At 47.5% G+C, this 13,890-nt stretch overlaps 1 protein-coding gene across 1 annotated transcript in view; it reads right to left on the bottom strand.

Annotated features, from left to right (window-relative positions):
- Positions 1 to 13,890, bottom strand: part of IRAG1 (inositol 1,4,5-triphosphate receptor associated 1) — a 156,019-nt gene that overhangs the window by 59,639 nt on the left and 82,490 nt on the right. The window contains 7 exon segments of the mRNA XM_003412003.4: positions 3,504 to 3,582; positions 5,819 to 6,436; positions 7,607 to 7,654; positions 7,853 to 7,905; positions 8,639 to 8,716; positions 9,799 to 9,972; positions 13,102 to 13,172. Coding sequence (XP_003412051.3) covers positions 3,504 to 3,582; positions 5,819 to 6,436; positions 7,607 to 7,654; positions 7,853 to 7,905; positions 8,639 to 8,716; positions 9,799 to 9,972; positions 13,102 to 13,172 — 1,121 coding nt within the window.

The raw sequence follows: 13,890 nt of genomic DNA, 5'->3' as shown, positions 1-13,890 counted from the left end.
TTTTAATATCGATAATGTATAAAAAAAATGTACATATTACCAACAAAAACAAACAAAAAACTAAAGACTCAATGGACATGTGGGCAAAGAAACAAGTAGCTAATTGACCCAATAATAAAAATGGTAAATAAATATTTTTTAAAATTTATGTTGAACTTGTTAGCAAATTAATTGGAATAATAATGAAGTACTATTTCATACATGATTATTCACAATAATAATAATACATTATTGTCATTGTTGTTATTTGATTATCTGGTTCTTAACTATATTTTGGCTCATAAGGAACAAAAGCAAAGCAAAGCAAAGCCCAGTGCTGGTAATGCTTCAGAGAAAGATATACACTCAGTCTTTGTAGGCAGCTTTATAAACTGGTAGTAATTTGGTAAATGCAAATGTTTCTACACTTTGACCCAGTGAATCTCAAGTCTGAGAATTTATTCCAAGGGAATAACTTAAAGGAAGAAAGAATAAAACTGCAAGTGCAAAGTTTACAGTAGGGTTGTTAATCATAGTTAAAAGAACTACAAACATCTGACATACCCAACAATAGATATATCAAAACAAAGGGATTATGTACCCATTAAATGATAAATATTATGACAAGTCAAAATGTATGAAATTAGTTATTAAATTATGTTAAAAAGTAGAAAAACAGGAAGTGATATCTACCATCAAATCAATTGTGAAAAATTATAAATATTGACAAATATTGGAAAGAATGTAAATTGTTACTTTTTCAGAATTTATGGGGTTGTGGGTGAAATTTTAAGATAAGTTTTTCCTAGTGTTTTTAATATGCTTTAATAAAGTTTAAAAGCAGAGATGTATATAGTACATTTTCAAAAAATTTCCTCTAAAGATTATTATTTTTTTTAATTTGGTGCTTTTTAAAATCTGGTGCTTCTTTTTAAAATTTGGTCCTAATTTTACATCTGGTGATCTGCTTGTTAATGTTGGATAGGTGTTAGTTACTGTATTTCTACCAGGGCTTCGAATGGCATTGGTAACACCATGGATAAACCATACAACAATCCATAACCAGAAGGCTGAGACTGACCATAGGCAGCATAATGCAGGACAAGGGTTTTCCAATGGTGCTCTGTGAAGCTGGGGTCCATGGAGGTGCCTGAAGGCTACAGGTGAAGAGAGAGAGGGCCCAGGGGTGCAGGACATAGCCCTCCTACTCCCTTCAACTGGAGCAGTCCCACTTTCCTCTCCACCACATATTGGCATTCTGCGGATTAGTTTGTATGAAATGTCGTGCAACTAAAAAAAAAGGTTTCAATACTACCCATGTGATGGAAAAAACATGAGATTTGGTGTGAGGAGATATTTGGGCCCCAGTTTCCTCAACTGCAAGATGAGAGCAAGAATATCTACCTCTTTTAGTTATTGGGAGGATTAGATTAAATTGGGAGAGCAAAGTGACTATACAATCATGCATTGCTTAACGTCCAGTATATGTTCTGTGAAATAGGGTGTTATGTGATTTTGCTGTATTTGGAAACCATGATGTACTTCATGATAATATTTTTGAAAGAAAATTAAACAGAGAGATAACACTACAACACTCAAGAGACATGCAATACACGAGATTGGATGCTGCTGCCTATGAGTCAAAGCATATACTATTGTACAGTAAACTTTTTATCTGTAAGTAGGGAAAGTTCACATTTAAATAATGGTAGAAAGTACAGTACATACATAAGCCAGTAACATAGGGCATTTATTATGACTATCGAGACATGTATTATAGGTTATATGGTACTGTGCCATTATACACCTGGCAGCACAATCAGGAAGCTGCTGCATTTGCTGTGTTTGGTTATGCCCACTATGTCCCATTCTCTGATAGGGATTTCTTAACTCGATTATGACCTTATGGGACCACGGATGTATATGCAGTCAGACATTGCCCAAATGGATGTTATGCAGCACATGACTGTACTGTGTAAAATGCTATAGATAACTTATTTTTTATAATTAGATTAAAAGAAGTGGGATATAGGCAATCAAATACAATAGAGTAAGGAAGGAGGAGAGCTGGTGGGACTGACCCACCTTTTGAAGCACAGGTATGATAGGATTCAGAGAGGAAGGGGGGTGGCATGTCAGGAAGGAGACATGGCATGAACAAAGGCATAGAGGCAAGAGGGTGAGCACACACAGGGAGGAGGGTCTGGAGAAGAGGGAAGGGTAGGCAGGAGCCTGGCCATTGGAAATACTCATTGCTCTGACCTCACCCTATGGGCACTTATGGTTATAGCTATTGAATTTTTTTAGGTACCTATTTCAACTCCTCTGCCACATCTTATACAATTTCGTTCATTTTTTTATTCAGCAAATGATTATTTGGGGTACTGTTGTAAGCACTTTGAGATGAAGACACATACACACACACACACAAAGATCCTTAATTTCTAGGGATAATAATTGCTAACACTTGTGTGCCGATTCTGACTCATAGTGACCCTATAGAACAGAGTAAAACTGCCCCATAGGTTTTCCTAGGCTATAGTCTTTTTTTTTTTTTTTTAATAGCCTTTATGAAAGCAGATCACCAGGTCTTTTCTCCTGAGGAGCAACTTGTGGGTTCGAACCACCAGTCTTTCAGTTAGCAGCTGAGTGCTTTAACCATTGTGGCACCTGGAATCCTATGTAACACCTAGACCACACTTATTATGTACCAGGCACTGTTCTAGATGTTTTATAAATATTAACACATTTAATCCTCATGACAACCCTAGGAAGTAGGTACTATTATTAGTCCCATTTTTGATGGGGGGGGGGCATCAAAAGGTTAAGTAGCTTGTCCAGGTTACATGGTGGGTCAGCAACAGAATGGGGATTGATGCTGGACAGCAGGCTTCACAGTTCCAGCTCCCTAGTGATGCTCAACATATGTATGCTGAAAAATGGTGCCGAGGAAGGATGCTGGGGGCATTGGGAAGCAGGGCTGAGTCAGTGGCCAGGTCAAGGAGGGTTACACTCTATCAAGGACATCAGGAGAAGTCAGCAAGGAGTTGAGGGCAGCACTGGGGGAAAGGGAGAGAGGTTGAACGTCTTATCTTTTGATGAGTATGACAGGGTGGATGGGGGGGAGTTGTGGACAGCCTGAAGGTTTGGGGGTGAAAAGGGGACTAGAAGTCAACTGGGAAGGAAGGGCAGGGGTTTGGACTTTGTGCCGACAGCAGATTAAAAGCAAGAGATGACTCTGATGCCTTTGAAAAGAGGAACCGATATATTTGGGTGGTTTTCTTGGGTGTGAGGGGAAATGGAAAAGGACGTGTCAAAAGTTCAGGCCTGGCTGACCCTCCCAGATCATTGATTCATCAGCAAATATTCACCGAGGGCCTCCTCTGTGCCCAACACACACTAACCACTGGTATGGACAAGGACTGCTGTCAGGAAGCTAATGGTTATATGTTTACCTTCCTTGATTCAGCACTCACAACTCCAGCCCTGGCCTGAGGGGAGCATCTGCCCCCCACCCCACCTACCTTTTTCTTGCTCAGCCGCTTCACTAAGGTCTGGAAGCTTGAGCCCCACTAAGTTCTGATTTCTCATCAGGATGTGCTCCTTTGTGGGAAAGGGAAAAGACAGTATTTCAAATGATGGCATCAGGCTGACTCTTCTCTTGATTCTATGGCTCTGTGGCCACTGAGTCTTGGGTGGAAGACACTATAGGTCAGCCTCCAAAGGTAGGGTAGACAGTCATAATATGGTAAGATCTGAGGGGTACCAGGAAGACAGCTCCTCTCCAAGCCTGTGGATGTACAGTGCCTAAAACTCACAATTAGTGGAACAATTCCTTGGGTTAAGAATTCTTAGCATGGTCTGCTTTTTAAATAAGCTGAGCACCTCAGGTTGAATAAACTGCTCAGATAACACTGTGGTTGAGCCTTGTAGAAGGCCTGGAGGACAAATAGGACTATAACTAAGGGCTCTGGGTATAAGAGGGTCCCCTGGGTATGTCTAGCTACTGGAAACAATCTTTGGTCTCATGGCTGTGTCCTGGGCTGGCTGGAGCTTCCTACCCTGTTTCTCCGGGCAGTGAGTAGCCAGTTCCAGGAGTTCTGACCTCCCCACCCACTCAGTTCCTCAATGACCTTTTATGGCATCTCTTGAGTTTTTAAACTCTCCAGACAAATGAGGCCTGGGAATTGCCACCCTAAGGCAGCAGGCCCTGACGCCACTACCTTAGCTGGGGCCTCAGCAGTCACATCCCAGGAAGAGATGGAGGTGCTGACTGTACGTATGTGGTGCAAGTAGGCTCACACCTGCTCCAAACCAATTAAAACTAGACCAGGGCCCTCAAGGGGAAATACCTGACAGAGCCTCTCACTCCTTGTGACTTGTGCTATAAGTGGATTTTTATAGTCTCCTGTACCTAGAGGCAACTTGAGTCGTATTGTGCCCAGGTAAAGAGGGAAAGGAACAGGCCAGCAGAGGATGCCTGTAGCCCCGGTGGAAATCACAGCCAGGGTCATTTACCTGTTTCTTTAGAGAGCCAGTGGCCCACAGACACTGAATTGGGGGTGGAAAGGTATGCTCAGCTGCTGGGGTAGTAGTTAGTGAGAGCTGTAACCCTCTTTGCTGGGTGAGAGAAACCTTGGTGGTGTGAGGGTGCCTGTTGCCTAGGCCTGGCCTCTGATGCCCAGGGGCTGATGAGCCAAATCCCTGGCAGCTGGGCTCCTTTGCCCTACCTTCTCCAGAGATCTGTGGCCGTGGCCTACCTCAGGTAGTCCCACCAGGCCCTGTGTTGATCTACTAGTCAGTTGGGCCCTTCTGACTGGGTGGGGTTTTCTGTATAAAATCTTAAAACCAGTGGCCTCGCCTTGGTTCCCTCTGAGCCTCCAACTCAGAGCATCATGGGAGGTTTCTGAACAGAGCAATGGCCACAGTCTGTGTACCTGCTGACTCAGAAATTCTCTCCCTGGTGCTTGAATGCTATCAGGTGCCTCTTTTCCTTGGACCCTTTGTAAGGCAGCCAGGAGGGCCTTGTTCAACTCCTCCTATGCGGGTCCCAGGCCCCACACTACGGGGTCCCAGCTGCCTTGGCCTGTAGCCTGGGTTGGCCTTCTGGGGAAGACAGGAGCGCAAATTGCTTTCTCTGCTAACCCCTTCTTTCCCTCATACGCTCAGGGCTCTCTCCCCTGTATCTCTGGATACCACCAATCTCCCCTGCACATGGTGGCAGCTCCTGAATGACCACTGTGCCTGGTTGGATGGCCAGTGAAAGTGAGAGACACTATAGAAGTGAGAAGAAACTCACCAAAGGAGGAGCAGCCCCTGATGGCCATTACTATATTTGTGGATGGACTCGAGACCGTTTGTTAATAGGCATCAGGAAGGAAAGCATGAGCATTACAAAGGAAAAGCTATTTCATTCTTGCCTGGCCCAGTCCTAGGAGTGACAAGGCACTCCATCAAGGCATTCCTGTTAATGAACTACCAGCTCCAATTGGAGGAAGGAAACAGCCTAGGACTGAGGGGTCCATGTGTCTTCCACAATCCCACTTTCCCCTTGAAATGTGGCCTTGTGTGGTTACTATATCCCAGACTGACCTTTCCCTAGTAACTGGCGTAAAACAACAACAACAACAAAAAAAAAAAAAACAAAAAAAACACCTGAATCTGGTGTTTAAGAAGGCGACTACACAACTAGGCCTGATTTCTCAGGGTGGGGAGTTTACGGTCCTGCAAGGCCCAAGTCCAGGCCAGAGCTGCCCTGCTCAAGGCCCCAGTCTTAGCCCAAAGGCCTTTCAGCCCAGGGAGCCCTGGAGCACACACCACCTGGCCCCCAGGAACTCACCTCACGCAGTTTGGTCAGTTTCTGCATCCTCACGGGCTGCACTTGTATCTGAAAGTCTTTGAGCCCAGGCACTTTGGCCAGCTTGCTGCTGGCTTTCCCTGAAAAACGCTTCTCTTCCTCTGCCAGTGGCAGCTTGGCAAGCACTTTCTGCAGCCGGGGGCTGATTTCTTCAGGGCCACTGTCCCAGGAGACCCCCCGCTGCAGGGGGGGCCGGGAGGCCAAGGGCCGCAAATCAGCTTTGGATGTAGCCTTGGGCCCTGTCAGCTCCCCAGATGAGCCTTTCCCCTGAGGGGATAGGGGGACTGCCCCTCCAGAGCCCAGGGCTGGGCTTCTCAGCAGAGGGTCACCCTCCCTGGCTGTCTTCTGGAGCTGCTTTCCCAGCTCGCTCTCCACAGGGCCTGGCTGGGGGCTGTTCAGGGCCGTTTTCCCGACACTGCCTGTGCCAGGAGCTGGGACCTTGGGTGTGGTCTCGGGGTGCTGAAGGGGATCGAAGTTTTCCTTTTGTTCTACTGCAGTCTCTTTGGACTTTTCAACCGTGGGGGAGCGAGGAGCCAGCCTGCCCTGCGACATTTTCCTCTGGTCATTCTGCTTCCGGTCAGCTAGCCCTTTGGGAACATTCTGAAAGAGACAAGATAGAGCTAGGACTCTGGAGGCAGCTTGGGGAGAAGGTAGGTAGGGTCGTTTCTGATGTGGGGCCTCTGTCCCCACAAACCTTGCTAAGGAACCCATTTGGATGTGAGGTGGGCTAGGCAGGGAGGGAAGATTCTTCAGTCAGGTCTGAGTCAGCAAACAAGCCTGAGACTTCTAAAACAGAGAAGACATTGGGATCTGCAATCCAAAACCAGCCACAAACTTCCCAAAGGCTAGGAGCTGAGGACGAGGCTGGAGTGGAGGACAGCCTGGGGAAGTCACAAGTTTGGCCCCAACTCAATTGCCCCAGATTTCAGTTGTAGCTCTGCCTGGAAAGGCCTTTAACTCCTTGGGACTTGGATTTCCCATCAAATTTGTTAACCCTCTGAAACTGTATGCAGGTGTGTGTGTGTATGTGTGTGTTTCTGGGAAGAGAATCCACAGCTTTCACAAAATTCACAAAGCATTCAATGATCCAAAAGAGGTTAAGAATCACTGGACGAGGTGGTTCTTACAAAGGTGGTAAGAAGTTCTAAGATTCTGCACTCTACTTTCACTCCCCAAGGGAAACTTGCTTTGTGGGGAGTGCGTGGATCTGTGTCTGGGTATTTGAGTAGCTGTGCTTATGAGTGCACTGAAACACTTCCAGAGCATTTTATACTGGGTCCAGCTGTAGGTGAGATTGTGTTCTAACACTACCCTTGACGCACCTTGAGCACCTCAGCTCTGACCAGGTGCGGGGCCTCTGTATTGCTTATCTGCAAAGATAGGGTTTTCCCCGGCTGCTCCCAGTAAGAATCCCAAACAAGGTCTTGAGCTGTGTTACAATTTTCACTTGAGCTGACAAGAGCAGCAGTCTTGCCTGGCTGCTAGGCCTAGAGGTCCCTCTTCTCACTAACCAACAGCCTGACCAGGGGGTGCAGAGCGAAGACAGGAACCTCCACGGAGGTCGCTCCCACTGAATCCTACCTCTCTAGCCTTTCTACCTCAGACTTCCCGTCATGATAGGGCAGAGGAATCTGCCAGTTTCCCCAGCATCTCCCAGCCTTGAGCCTCTACTCATATACACTTGCAGGCTATCCAGGTACCAGCCCAGACTTCCAGGGGACTCTGGCTCTCAGACCCAAATCACCCTAGTAGGGCAAACCTCAAACTCACAGACTCGCCATGGTGAGGTGAAGAGACTTCAGACTCATCCTCCTTGTGCTGGTAAAAGTAAACACAAGTCAGTCAGCAATGGATGAGACTATATTTTCTCTTGAAATACCCCCAAAGAGGCCCCTGGCAGCGGTGTAAATTCCTCCCTTGACCAACACCCTCATCTCAAGTAGACCATAGGGAGGCCTCCTGGATACTAGGAGAGAGATACATTGGCACAGAAACCCTGAGTGGGGCCCCTGTTACCTGTGGTGGTGCTCCAGGTAGAGGGGTCTGTGGGCCACTGCATGAATCCAAACCTGAAATGGTCCAGATACTGGTGAGTATTGTCCAGCACTCCAGGCCCTCAGCTGTCCCTCCCCAGAACGTCCTTCTTAGCAATCTAGGCCTAGGAAACAGTAACAACACCATTTGTTGACTACCTCCCTCCCTTATGGCAGGTTCGGTGGTGAGTTCTCATTTAATCCCCACAGAAACCATGGGGAAACTGAGGCAAACCTACACAGCCAGGAAGTATCTGCACTGGAATTTGAACCCCAGATTCCTGATTTGAGCCTGAACTTGTCCCATAGCACTGACAAGGACAGGCTGCTCCCTCCCCCTGGCACCCTGTCCTTTCCCCTCCTAGCCCAAGGGTGTGGCCCTGAACACAGCCTAATGAGATAAGAAACCAAAAAGCAAAGAGTGGCCAGTAGGCTTTCCAAGTAAGCTGTGTGCTGGACTTCTCTTTGGGTCCTCTCTGGGCCTGCTGGGCAGAGAGAGAGCCTGTCATATTTCCCCTTCCGATAATATCACCCCCATCCTCACCAAGTCTGGCCATTCTGGGCTAGCCCCACCTCCCTACACTACCTCCCAAGCCCCAAAAGAAAGTACATCTGCCTCCTATGGGGCTGAATAGAGGTCCTGAATTGGAAGCCTGCAGGATAGAGGGAAGGTGGCTGGGAGGCATCTTGGTCAGTCAAGGGGAAGGGCTAAGCCACCATCCAAAGGAAGAAGCCAGGGCAAGAAATGCCTGGCAGGGTTGGACCTCACCTGGAGGGATGGGGACTGTAAGCGAGTTGCTCCGAGAGGATGCAGGGGAAGGTCCGGGGCTGAGGTTCGGGGAAACAGCTGAGGAGACACATACAAATTGGCTGGTATTCATCATAGACTTCAACCTAACGAAGACCTCCTTTCAGATATTTCTGACTCCTGGAAACTGAATCTGCCTAATTGGGATCAGTGGCTGATTCATGATGGCCATACAAGGTTCTTCCTACCATAGCCCAACCCCTCCCTGCTGCCTGCCCAACAAAGGGAGCCCTCAAATCATTCAGAAGGGTGAAAGGGGCTGGCACTCCTTAGCCTACCTGGCCTGACCTCGAAGCACCTTCCAGAAACTGAGGACCTGGCATTGCTTGTGAGGCAGAGCTTCAATGACTGTACTTCCTGCTGGATTTTTCAGGATGGCTCTGATTTCAAATGCTCCCTTTCCCCTCCTAGGTTCAGACTTACCTAAAAACTGCTCTAACTTTTTGCTCAGAAAGAAGAGTCACTCTAGCTATAGGGGTAGCAGGAGGATTTCAGGGCCCAGGAAAATCTTCCTTCTAACTCAGAAATACCTGAAAGACCCCTCCTAACCCCCCATAGTACCTAGAATCCTTCCCAAGACCCACAGCTGAAGATCAGGAAGAGGAAGCCCAGTGACGGCCTCTTCAGGCCTTTACTGACTGAGGAGGTGGCCAGGAGAGCAGGGCTCCCTGGGGAAGGTAGGACTGTCACACAGAACCCATCCATGCAGGGTGGCCCAGTCTGTGTGTATGAGCTTCGCAGAGAAGGACTAAGGGACACGGAAGCTGGAAGCAGTAGGGGGTGGGGTGAGGTATTCAAGTTCATAGATATCAAATGGGTTGATGCTTCTTTACAAAACAGGAAACTACAAATGTCATCTTCAGGGCCAAAGAATGAAAAGTGGGAAAGCTTTCTCAGCTAGAGTTGTACAGGCACTTCTGAAACTAAGCAAGATCTCTCTCCTCTCAGTATTGTCTCTAGATGGCTCACTCCTCTTGGGGACCAGAAGCCTGGAGGCAGGCAAGTCAAAGGCAACCGCCTCGGAAGCTAGGCTACCACTACAATTGGGGCCAGGTGCTTCCTCCTGCACCCCTACCCCTGCCTTGGAGTGGCTCAGGGCAGCCTTCCTGGCCCTGCCCTACCTGACGGGGAGTCTCCTGGGCTGCTTCTGGACTTCCTCCCTCGGCGAGACAGGAATCGCTCACTCACTGTCTTGGCTTCTTCCAGCAGTGCCAGGTTTTTCTTCTTGTCCTCCTCGGAGATGCTGATATCCGGCAGCTGGTCATTTACCAGATCAATGATGTGCCCTGCAGGGTCTACAGAGGGAGGTGAGCACAGGGTAAGAGTCCCTGAATCCTTGGCCCCAGGCTGAGAGGCCCTGCCGCCCCAACCTCTGCCCAGGGATGCTGCTCAGAGCAGACACAGCAGCCAAACCCTGGCCATGCCCGTCCATAGACAGGCTGCACGCAGGCAGGGGTGGCTTCCTCAGCAGGCCTGGGCACTCTGACCTTTAGCCTGTGGCCATGGCATGTCCTCTGTCACAAATGGCCATGAAGCTACCTCAGACTCCTATACTGCACTGAACTTTAAAGAAAGGCCATCCAGGAGCCCCACCTGCATGCTATCTACCCCCGCTAGTGTGTTCTTACTTTGAGTCCCTGTTTCTTTAACAAGCTGGTGAACTTAAGGTGTGTGGATAAAGGGGACATTTCAAAGATCATGGGCCACAGACACAATCCTATGGCCACCTTACCTCCTTTCTTTTCTGTACTCATATTGTTTATACCTATCCTTCTCCCAAACTGCCCCTGCACCAGCAGCCCCTCTCTGGGTGAAGGACACCACTTGTCACCCAGCTACTCAGAGACATGAGAGTCACTCCACACTCCTCCCTCTTCTTCACTCCCTCCATGTCCAACCAACTGATCAAGTCCTGGCATTTACCTCATCAATATCTCTGGAACCTGTCCCCTCATCTCCATTCTTGGTCATTAGCTCTTACCTGAAAAATTACATCAGCCTCCTCATAGGCTCCCTTGCCTCCAGGCTATTCACTCCATTCCTCCCTCTGCTGCCTATTGGAGTAACCTTCCTAAGAGCTGTATCTGACCATGCCATTCTCCTGCCTTATGTCATCAAGGTTGTTCGTGGTGGTCACTGTAACATCTGAACATCAAACTGGGCCCTGTCCCACATACTCTTTCCTAGACCCCTCCATTCCAGCCACTCTGTAGTCGGTTCCTGTTTTTTGCCTCCCCGGCCTCTATTCACCCTTTTTCAGAGAGTAGCTCCTAACTTTTCCGTGAAGGAAACCCCTCTAACTCATCATTGCATTAGTTAGGGAGGAGCTAATCCCTCCGCACCTCACCCCCATGCCAGGAGTGGGAACATGTACCAGTCTTGGCCAATCAATAATTTTTTTTTTTATTGTGCTTTAAGTGAAAGTTTACAAATCAAGTCAGTCTCTCACACAAAAAGTTATATACACCTTACTACACACTCCCAATTACTCTCCCCCTAATGAGACAGCCTGCTGTCCCCCTCTACTCCCTCTTTTCGTGTCCATTTCTCCAGCTTCTAACCCCCTCTATCCTCTCATCTACCCTCCAGGCAGGAGATGCCAACATAGTCTCAAGTGTCCACCCAATCCAAGAAGCTCACTCCTCACCAGCATCCCTCTCCAACCCATTGTCCAGTCCAATCCATGTCTGAAGAGTTGACTTTGGGAATGGTTCCTGTCCTGGGCCAACAGAAGGTCTGGAGGCCATGACCACCAGGGTCCTTCTAGTCTCAGTCAGACCATTAAGTCTGGTCTTACGAGAATTTGGGGTCTGCAATACTACTCTCCTGCTCCCTCAGGGGTTCTCTGTTGTGTTCCTTGTCAGGGCAGTCATCGGTTATAGCCAGGCACCATCTAGTTCTTCTGGCCTTAGGATGATGTAGTCTCTGGTTCATGTGGCCCTTTCTGTCTCTTGGGCTCATAATCACCTTGTGTCCTTGGTGTTCTTCATTCTCCTTTGATCCAGGTGGGTTGAGACCAATTGATGCATCTTAGATGGCTGCTTGCTACCGTTTAAGACCCCAGACGCCACCCTTCAAAGTGGGATGCAGAATGTTTTAATAGATTTTATTATTTGGCCAATCAATAAATTTGATCCCTTCAGCCACAGTGATTGGTTCAGGGATAGCCATGTGAGTCCAGAGAAGGTCAATCCTGGAAATTTTGTGATGTATATTAGGGAAGAAAACTCTTTTTCTACTGATGGGATATAAACCTGGAGTTACTGGTATGACTTGCTACCCTGTTTGAAGAGCCTTCCCAAAAAGAAAGCTAACACACAAAAAAGCAAACTTGAGAGATGGAATGCGACAATTACTAAATTGGGCACCTGGATCCAGCACTACCTAAAACCACAGCCCCTGGCTTTTATTTAGTTTTAGTTTTTTTGGTGTAAAATAGTTTGAGTTGCATTTCTATCATTTGAAAGAGTACTAACTAATATACATGGCAGAATATTCAGTTACCAACAGAGTGCTAGGTTGTGGCTCTTCTGCTCTATCATGTTGCTTCTTCCACCTGTAATGCCTTTCCTCCCTCATGTCTGTCTGTCCAACTCTCTAAGGACTCAAATACCATCCTCTCCAGAACACCTACCCAACCCTCCCCCTCCCCAGAGAGAATTGGCCCCCTTCTTCCCTCAGTTTCACTAGCACTTCTGTGAACCCATAAAACAAAACCCACTGCTGTCAAGTTGATTCCAACTCATAGCAACCCTATAGGAGAAAGCAGAGCTGCCCCATAGGGTTTCCAAAGTGCAGCTGATAGATTTGAACTGCCAATCTTTTGGTTAGCAGCTGAACGCTTAACCACTGTGCCACCAGAGTTCCAACACTTCTGTGAAGGCCCTTACAATATAGCATCCTGATCTTATCTGTCTACTTCTCGGGCTCCTTGTAGACTATGAGCTCCATGAAGGCAGGGACCAAGTCTGTATCACATCTATGGTCCCAGTGGCTGGCCCAGTGCAGACCCTGAGAAAACATTTGGGGAATGAGTGGGTAATGGGGCAGCCAGCCTTGTACTTGGCACACTCCTGCCTGGGTGAGTCTTTCTACTGGAGGCAGAGGGCTCTGCCGCCTGAGCCCCTGAATTGAACCTCACCAGCTGTTCTGAATTTCATATCTCTGTCTGACTCCTTCATCTTCTTCATGCCTGGTATTGCCTTTTTTTTGCCAAAAGAAATTGAAATTAGATACCATACTTGTTCTGAGCTCAAACACAGAAGGGCTGATCTACTGTGCCCTGCTGGACTTGTTGGGATGGGGCTGCCTGAGGAGCAGGAGAAGGGAAGGGGCCCAAGCTTAGCCAAGCTGTCAGACCACAGCCTTCCTATTCAAATACACTTTTTGGTTGCAGAAATAAGATTAATTGGTCTAGTCCTCACCCACAGAAGTCAGTGAAGCTGTGGAAACCTTCAGGTGTCGGTGAGAAACCCTCCTGTGCGGACTATGAGCTCTGAAAAGATAGAACAGAGTCATCTTGGTCAGAGAATTTGTTCCAAACTTGGAAATAAGGCAAAAAGATATCTGTATATCCTTTCAAAGTTATATTTCCAAGTTCATGTAAGGGTCACCTGACTTTCAACTTGGGAGCCTCATAGAAATGCAAATTTTCAGGCCCTTTTAGAGGGCAGTTGTGGTTCAGTGGTAGAATTTTCTCCTTCCATGCAGAAGACCTGGCTCAATTCCCTACCAATATACCTCAAGTGCAGCTACTACCCCTTTGTCAGTGGAGGCTTGCATGTTGCTATGATGCTAAAGAGGATTCAGCAGAGCTTCCAAACTAAAACAGACGAGGAAGAAAAGCCTCTATGATCTACTTCCAAAAATCAGCCAGTGAAAACCCTATGGATAACAGCAGTAGAATCTGAAACCCATCATGGGGTTGGCACAGGACCAGACAGTGTTTCATTCATTGTGCATGGGGTTGCCATGAGTCATGGCCAACTTAAGGGCAGCTAACAACAAACCCAGACCTCCCAAATCAGAAACCCTGGGGGTGGGGCCTAGCAATCTATGGTTTGACAAGCCCTGCAGGTGATTCTGATGGATGGTAAAGTTTGGAAACCATTGCTCTAAAGAGATGTTACTCTGACTCATTATTTACTATTTATTAGGACACAGACTCTGAGTTAACACCTAACCTGTAAACAAGCTCATAAGATGTAAATGCT

The sequence above is a fragment of the Loxodonta africana genome, chromosome 7 (genome assembly GCF_030014295.1).
Source record: "Loxodonta africana isolate mLoxAfr1 chromosome 7, mLoxAfr1.hap2, whole genome shotgun sequence".
Classification (NCBI taxonomy): Eukaryota; Metazoa; Chordata; class Mammalia; order Proboscidea; family Elephantidae; genus Loxodonta; species Loxodonta africana.
This window is presented reverse-complemented; position numbering and strand designations above follow the sequence as displayed.